The following is an 8457-nucleotide window of genomic DNA, read 5'->3' as shown; positions in this document are numbered from 1 at the left end:
TAGAATCCCATCGTTTTAGCGCATTCACGGAAATGGAGTTGAAGTGATCCAGGAGCTGTCCTGCCTATTTAGCTGCATCAAATCTGACACAGAGCGTTTTGATAGGCTTTCGGATACTTTGCGAATTGAAATGCACAATTCTTAATTTCAACAAGCACAGTTATTGATTGCCCACCACACATTCTGTTTGATTCCATTGTGCTTATAGCATGCGCAGCGACACATCACGTGTAACGAGTGATTTTACTTCGTAAAATTTGCTGCCATTTATGGTGAAGTTGCAATGGTTTCGAAAATTTCAGTGCTTTTTTTTTTTGTACCACCTTACTTTGCTGTCCACTTTTATCTTTTCCATGTCCAGTTCCGGTTGTTCCATTTGCTTAACGAGGTATTCGTGATTCATAAATTATCTCGTTCTGCAAACTCAACTAATAATTCCCCGCTTTTAATTCTGGTTCCTATGTTATTTGTTTATACACTGAGGGTATAAATTACTTTGCGGAGGGAATGAATTAGTTTTGAAATTGCTTATGACCATAGTAATCTGGGTGAGTTGGTAGGAATAGATAGCTTACAAGAGCACGGAAATATAGACAACAGAGAGAATAGCAACGCAACAGGCGCTCACCTCAACTTCGTTTAACTCGAAAAAAATAAGAAGGGCACATAGCAAAGCAAAATACGCAGAAAAAGATGAAAACACAAATACAAGCACTTCCACGAAAGTAATGAGAAGAAAAATATACGTCAAAACAAAAGCCTGAAAACTTTAGGACTAAAAGATTGTATGCCGAGTTTTGTTTTTCAGGTGATAAGCAGCATGAGTACCATCAACGAATAGTTTTCAATGATCTCATGGTCGACATTCGTCACTGCATCGGCGTAGAGTCAATTTTGTCATCCGGAGGAGACTTTCGCGAAATCGGGATTTCATGCACTGTCCTGTTGTACATGAAGGTTGATGCTGTGCCTCTATCCATTTGGCCATAAAATGACTACCTAATGTGCAGTTTTTGATGTAAAAACTTATTTTATTCATTCTGCATTTTTCAGAAACGTATGGCCATGTTCTCGTCAGCTGCGGAAGCTGGTCAGAAGATCGTTCTGATAACAGGCGTGATTGCCTTGCTCATCATCCTACTCCTATGGCCGCCTGACCCCTACAAAGAAGCCTACGTTACATGTGCGACTGACAGCTGCGCCCTGTACGCACAGAGGTTAGCGGACTCGCTTAACGCATCGGCAGCTGAACCGTGCCAGAATTTCACTCTTTTCGTATGCGACGGCTGGCATCGCAGCAACGCCTACAGTGTGCGCCAGAACCTAACTGTAGCAGCGCTCTGGGCTCTTTCCAATCTAGCGCAGAAAAGTCACCCGCCGAGCAATGGGCAGACGGCTGCCCAGAGAGGCGCTGCCTTCTACCGGAGCTGTGACGCGATCCTCAGAAACGACCGGGATGAACTGTCGGTCATCAAGAGGCTGCTGGCTGAGGCAAATATTGAATGGCCACGACGCCCCGAACAGCCGGATGTGTTGCACACACTTTTCTACACGTCCGTAAGCCTTAGGTGGAGTCCTCTCTTCAACATAGAGATCCGTACCACGTCAAGGTACGCAACCGAGGTCTTCCTGATGCCCTTCGACGACTTCCAGCTAGTCGCGAGCAAGTACCTTTCCATGAAAAAGTCAGCGGTCGCAGAAAGGCGCAGGTATTTTGACATCTTGTGCGATGAGTTCGGGGCATCGCAGGCTGACCAGACGGTGGTGCGTTTCGAGGAAGTCGAGGACGTGACGCAGCAGATGCTAGCCCCACTTGTGCAATCTCTTCCAGACGAGAAAAAAGCAGAGACCATCAGTACCGCTTGGCTGCACCGACCAGGAGCCATGCCCAGTAAGGCGCGTTGGGAATCGGCGCTCGCTGCTTATGGGGTGCCCAACGAGACAGTTGTTTACGAGACGGAGGTTTTGCCGTTTGTGACGCAGTTTTTTGGGCTCTGGGAACGATACGGTGAAGCTATGACCGAGGTCCTCGTGTCGTGGTGCACTGTACAAGTTGCAGCTTTGTACGCAAACCAGAGGCTTATCACCAACTTCTACGGCACCCGTGACGCGGCACTCTTTCACCAGGGCGCATTCTGCCTCAGCAGGGCTTACCTCGTCGCGGGATTCTCCGTCTTTGACCCCGAGGGCAGCGGACACGTTGGATCGTACAAGACCCTGGGAACCGAGAACATCGCGTTCTTCGTTCGACAATCTTTCCGCAGGAGGTTGGAGACGTGGAAGTACTTCGAACCACAGAGAGCTGTCGTAGCTGACTGGGATTCCCAATCCGTCGTCTTTAGCGCTGAAAACTTACATGGTGCGAAGACGATCGACGACGATCGTTCCTATCCGGATATGGGCCAATCGCTAGCGGAGAACTGGAGACACGCAGCCGTGCCACTCCGTGTCATGCGATCCGACGCGGCGTACATCGCGTTAAAATCTTTGGAGCAGCATGTTGTGCTCAAGAATGACATCATACTTCTGCCATTCGCCGCCTCCTTTCCGCAGTACGATCCAAACGCCACGGAGGAGGTGAATTACGCCGGCCTCGGCAAGGAAGTTGCGTTAGCCCTGAGCCGCTCGTTTCTCGATACTTACATACTTTTCGAGCCTGCAAAAATTGCCATTGCGGGAGTGTCCGCTTGCATGGGCACTCCTCACGGGCCTTCTTTGTCAAATAACCTTGAAGCTTTGGCCCTTGGCGCTGTTTTTGAAGCGTACGAGAATAACACCGGCAACGAAGAGATCAGGCTGGTTGGGCTCGAGCAATACACGAGGTCCCAGATATTTTTTATCGCATCATGCTACTCTAAATGCTCGGGAAGTTTCAGCGGTCAGTTCGAAGACTGTAATGGCGCCTTGAGGCACTTGGAGGCCTTCTCTCGTGCCTTTAAATGTCCACGAAACTCGTATATGAACTCTGCACGTCGCTGTCATCTTTTCTAAATGCTATTTTGTATATTTTGTAAGACAATATTTTTTTAGATCAAGCGAAACATTCATGAGGGACGCAAAACTGGCGTTATTCACGTGCGACGTTTTTTTCCCGCTTTACGACCTAAGTACGCCGGTCTTCCAGGCGCGAACATTTAGTGTGTTTGACACCACAGCACCACGTGTCATTTCCTTATCAAGAAAGCGAAACTTGGTTTTGTGAATGTTAGGTTGGATAGCGAATGGTTTAATATTTTCCTTTTGGAGTTTAGTGAATATATTTTAGAAAATAAATCCATTATTTAATGGCATTCATTTTACTTATGCTTACTATTAAAGAGCAGCAGCTAAAGGGCGCAGGTATGTTACGAAGGCCCGTTTGAAGCAGAAATTTATATAATTGTCGGGTGGTCTTTTAAACAGTGTGCTAACTAATGACTATGCTAATGTGCATCCGTGAGGACATAGAATCATAAATAAGGTATTAGTGACTAAGCGATTAGCTAGGTATGTACGTTCAAACTAGAATCTTCAAGGGAGCTGCAGGTGGGAGCCATTAATGCGGTCGCTTCAGACCTTTAAATGCGGAGCCTAACAAGGTCACGAATGATATTTCCAGCGCTGTGGCACATGTTCCTTGAAGCGGCGGACGGTGAAGACTTGCTATGCCGCTGCCGTTTAGCCAAATGTATTAGTATACTTAATTTAATTTTGGGAAACTGAACAAGAAATGTAATCAGCGGGGTATGATGGCCAGCATACGGTGACGCTCACATTGTTTCCGCATCCTAGATCGTGTGGGGCCAACAGTGGTTTTGCGTGCGCTGCTTTTATTTGGTGTGACCAGTTTTAGATTTGAGTGTGGAGTTGTACCACACTCAAGCAACGTACCATAGACAACTATGATCAGCAATCATGCGCAGCAATTTTTCTGCCCCGCGATGGGCGATGCGGAATCTACAGCGGTTCTCTTTGAGCAGCACAATTGGGCTAGACAAGATCTTCCCTTCACAGCGCCCACACTTAAAGTGAAACGACCTTTACGTTCCCCAAATGATTCAGTGTGAGCACATGAGGTCACAATGTTTCTAGTCCTGCCATTGCGTATATGGCACTCACGGAGGTTCAGTGTGGGCAGCGTAGTTACGGTATAATGACGTCATTGTCACACTGAGCTCCAATTTTTGCTGCACTTTCCCTCAACTATCCGATAAACGAATGATGTGAGCTGGATACAGAAATGTTGTTTGAGTTAGTACTAGCAAAGCCGATGTGATGCTCATGTAGCAAGAAAAGGTTTAAAACGTATTTCTTAGAAGGATCCCCCGACCAGATGCATGTGCAACACTCATGAACCCCATATGGTGTGGTATCTGGGATAGTAGAAGATAAAGATTGGTGCATGGCTGTTCTTTTTTCACGCCGGTCACATGTCTGTTACTTTTGTCGTTGGTGCCTGAAGGGACCGAAGCATCACAGCGTGGTGCTGCGGGCGCCAGTGAACAGCGCCCTCCCCGAGCGGCTTCACCCAACTGACCGGGCAGGCCGAGTCTATCTTCTACTGAAGTGTATGTTTGTTCCATGCTCATGTGAAAGAAACATGTACGCGCGCGCGTGAGCCTTCTCGCTTGCCATGAAAGAAAGGTGTATGGTGCGCACGCTCACGCTTCACAGAATGAACATTTTGGGCTGTTTTCGCCTACGTATTTTTAAAGCGAAAGGTTGACTAGCGCATTACGCGAAACTCCGGTAGCCGGCGTGTAAACCTAATGGCGCCCCGAAACGATTTCAGGTGTCGACAGAAATAGGTGTGACAGGCGTCTTTTCCGTCCTGGGAACCTATTATTAGAGAGTTTTAGCTTACCATGATCCGCGATCCACTACCGTGATCCGCCACCGCTCGTTCCACTGCGCATGCCCAGACCCCCCTTGACGCCAATAGATGGCGCCTAATACTGGATGTCGGCGCACAGACCTGTCGCGTCGGGACCAATAAGCTTGAGCGCCCCGCCCACCGCGGTAGAAAGTCACGGTGGCGGATCGCGGATCACGGTAAGCTAAATCTCTCTATTATTATTCAAGCGGACGTCCCGCATTGCGGGAGGTGCTGACATGCTGTCATGTCTTAGCGTGCCGTAGCGGGACGGACGGGACACTTCCAGAAGCATTGTGCTCAAAAGAGAGTAATGCTCCCGCATTCCAACACGTAGGTAGTCCTAAGTGTTTCTACCGAATTTTTTGTTGTCATGGATGAATGATTGCGTTCTATACGAAGTAAAAATGAAAAGGATGCCTTCGAGGAAATGTGCGGCACGAGTGCGCTTAGATTTTTCGGGTCTTTTCGGCGTTTTCACGCTCTTAGTGAATCTTTCTGTTATATTTCCTTTTGATTTCCGCTGTCTTAACTGTCTTTGGTGCAACGCTTCTGACTTGAAGGTTGGTAATCTAACCTCGCCGTGGTTTGATTTGGACGAAATACGAAAACACAATTCATGACGTCACTTCACGTGACTGAACACATGCTGCTCTAAGTGAAGAGTGATGTTTTTGAACTTTTTTTGGACATCTACACAGGCGTTCTCAGATATACGTCCGTTGCCCTCGGAAAAATCGACATTTGTGAGGTAACGTCTTATAGACCACTCATGACGCAATGTTGTCCCATATAGTCGGCGCTAGCAAAAGCTTCCTCAGTTGTTCACAGAGAAAGGATTGCGCTAGAAATACCGACGACTTCGACCATCTGTTCTTACTGTATAACTACCCTGAACGTGATGACACGGTGTGACGTTTCGATGACAGCAGCAGAGCCTCCATTTTGTTCAATGAGTCAGAAGGGGGGGGGGGGGGGGCTCTCACGAGCTGGCCGACGACCTGGCATAGTTGTGTATTAAAGCTCGCACAGCACCGTCAGCATGTTCGTACCTTTGCAAGGGCACCTAGTCTCCGCCTCGCAGTGTAAATAATAAGCCCCGTGGGTGGCACATGTTGTCTGAAATTTAACAACGACCATACTTCCCCACAAGCCCGTTATCACTTTTGCCGGGTTAGCATCTCGCCGGCAGACGAGAGAGTGCACAGGTTCGTTTCTGGTGGTCGTTTCATGAGGGCTGTGCCTGCGACTAAACCGAACTGATTGGGCACTATATACATAACTAAATTTCCCACGTAATGTCGTGGACACAGAGAACCTTTAAAAAGAAGGCGGAAGTGCTCAATTTAGGTGCTTTTTTGTCTTTTGTCAGTATGCAAATAAGTGTGTTAATTTTTTTCTAAATGTCTACCCGCCTCCTCTTCGGTGGCTACCACCTTATGTCCGAGTCCAGGAAGCCGATGCCTGACAAGATCTTAATCCCAGTCACGTAAAATGGTAGCGTGTTGCCATAAATGTTTTTCCCGCGTTTACCTACCTTTAATTTACGGTCGAAATTAGAGCATTTAAGACACGAAGTCCTCTAACAATTGTGTGCTTATCCAGAGGCTCTCAGTACGATATTGCAGGATCTTTACAATTGGCTTGGACAAATTATTACCAGGCCACCGCCTTGATGATAAGCTTCGATTTTGCACTAGATTTGCGTGCCCGCACCGGGGTCTACAAAGTACAAGGCGTTTAATCTGCACAGCCGCACCGCTACCGTGGTGAAGATAGAACTTCGTATATGGGATGGCGTATGCAACCTTCGTCTTCGCTGTTGTACGGGTTGCTGGTTTATGTGGACCAAATAAATGCACATAGCAAATTAAAATTGCGTCGGCGTGCTCTCTCTTGTAGCCGCGGGTGATGTACCGTTCCTATCACTCCCTAATAGCTGCTGCTGAGCCCTGCTTTGTTACATCAATATTTCAGTCTTTTTCAAGTTTAGATTGGTCAGTTTTAGGTTGCTTTGTATTCGGCTATCTTGCGTTGCTCCCTGTTTTGCGCAGATTACCCTATCGGCGCTCTTAAATGACTCGACTATACCTGATGTAATATAGTTCACAATGTTGTCTCCCTTTAAATAAGTTTCTTCGTTATCTTGAATCAGGTTCCACTTTCTTTTATTCTTTTTACATACCCGGCCTATATGGCTCCAGAATTTTCTTGGTCCGCCTCTAGTGGCATCGTGTATTTCAGCCATCAAGCGATCGGTGGACTATTTGGTTTTACTTTGGACGAGGGCCTCTTCATCAAGTTTCTTTTGTCGATACGATTCCTATTTTTGGCCAGCCAGCAGGCGCATGCGTCCTCTGACGAAAGCAAGACGTAACAAGACTAAGACCAACCAAGACGCCTATTCAGACATCGCAAAACTCCCGCCCGATAAACGTAATCGGCGAGCTGTGCTCCTGCTGGGCATACGCTCGCCCCCGTCGGGCCCGAGTAGAGACGACTGCAACGGGCCTGAGCAGCACGCGTAGAGAGAAACTGCGCGCAGCACGGTTAGTGAAGGCGCCGCGGCGGCGTTGGGCCCATATCAGCACTCTTTTATATTTTCCGCTAGGGAAGGAGTGCGCGCTACCGCCGCGCCGAGAAACTTTAGCTTTGGTTTCCTATAGTTCATGACCAAACGGCTAAGAGATACATCACTGAACTGCCTTTTAATATTCTAGGATCACAATGACAGTGAACTGGAGCTAGGCAATGTTCTTTACAGGCTTTACAGCGCTTTAGAGCGCGGGAACAGGGGCGGCGCCATATTTGATCAAATGAACCTTGGCCATTGCCCGCCTGCTGTTCCGGCGGCTGCCAGTGTGCTTGCGCCGTGCGGCAAGGTGATCTTGGAACTTTTGTGGGCGGCGCAAAGGCGTTTTCTAAAGACGTGTTTGTGGCACTCATTACTTGCTTTAGGCTCACAATTTACTCATCTCTTTCCGACCACCTGGCTCGGTCTCAAATGGCGACAAACGCGTAGCCTCCCATGAATTTGTACTTTTATCTTAATTCTTCTTAGCGCGAAAGCACTGCTGCTCTCACTACCACTGACCTAGAATGCTGTCCAATCTTGTTTGTGCCGTTGTTATGATTGGCTAAGCTGTTTTCTGAGGTCATACCCACGTGGCCCCCCAAGTCCACTCGACCAGTCAAGAGGGAAGCAAGAAGACAGAGGCCGAAAGAAAATATAAATGGAAACAATTGATTGGATAGTTGAATCTGTTCCTCTGTTGTGGATCATTCCACTTATGCAGTAGTGTGAAGTACTTGGACATTGGGAGGAACGAAGTTCGCTCATTGGTTTGGGAGTGGGGTTCGCCCCAGATCATAAATCGTAATGAGGTGCAGGAGTAAATTCAACTGTTGCAATCGCCGGGAGGGACGATGTCCACTCCATTTTTTGAAAGATCCGAGTGGGGAAAGCCCCAATTCAAAATGTATGGGGAGAGAACACTCATGTTAAGAGGAGCACGAGACTGAAGCAGGCTATGTTGGGAGGGGCGAAGCCCACTTCCTGCCGTGGGATGAGGTCTACTCCTTAAAATCACTGGCAATGTTAAGAG

General features: G+C 47.8%; 1 protein-coding gene across 1 annotated transcript; it reads left to right on the top strand.

The window, feature by feature from the left end:
* Positions 1 to 1065: 1065 nt before the first annotated feature.
* Positions 1066 to 7380, top strand: LOC146185609 (endothelin-converting enzyme 2-like). Its single transcript, XM_084607880.1, has 3 exons — positions 1066 to 2799; positions 4442 to 4547; positions 7190 to 7380. Exons 1-3 carry the CDS (start codon positions 1066 to 1068, stop codon positions 7378 to 7380), a joined length of 2031 nt encoding a protein of 676 aa, XP_084464006.1.
* Positions 7381 to 8457: the final 1077 nt, after the last annotated feature.

This window comes from Amblyomma maculatum, chromosome 6 (assembly GCF_055883805.1).
Source record: "Amblyomma maculatum isolate TAMU_Amacu chromosome 6, ASM5588380v1, whole genome shotgun sequence".
NCBI lineage: Eukaryota > Metazoa > Arthropoda > Arachnida > Ixodida > Ixodidae > Amblyomma > Amblyomma maculatum.
Note: the sequence above shows the minus strand (reverse complement) of the source record. Positions and strands in the feature narration are given on the sequence as shown.

What these genes read in the sequence shown, in the direction of transcription:
- LOC146185609 (XM_084607880.1), top strand. Translation starts at nt 1,066, where the DNA reads ATGTTCTCGTCAGCTGCGGAAGCTGGTCAGAAGATCGTTCTGATAACA. An exon ending in GCAACGAAGAGATCAGGCTG is followed by an intron (nt 2,800 to 4,441) that starts GTTGGGCTCGAG and finishes TGGTGCCTGAAG; the next exon opens with GGACCGAAGCATCACAGCGT. An exon ending in AGTCTATCTTCTACTGAAGT is followed by an intron (nt 4,548 to 7,189) that starts GTATGTTTGTTC and finishes ATTTTTGGCCAG; the next exon opens with CCAGCAGGCGCATGCGTCCT.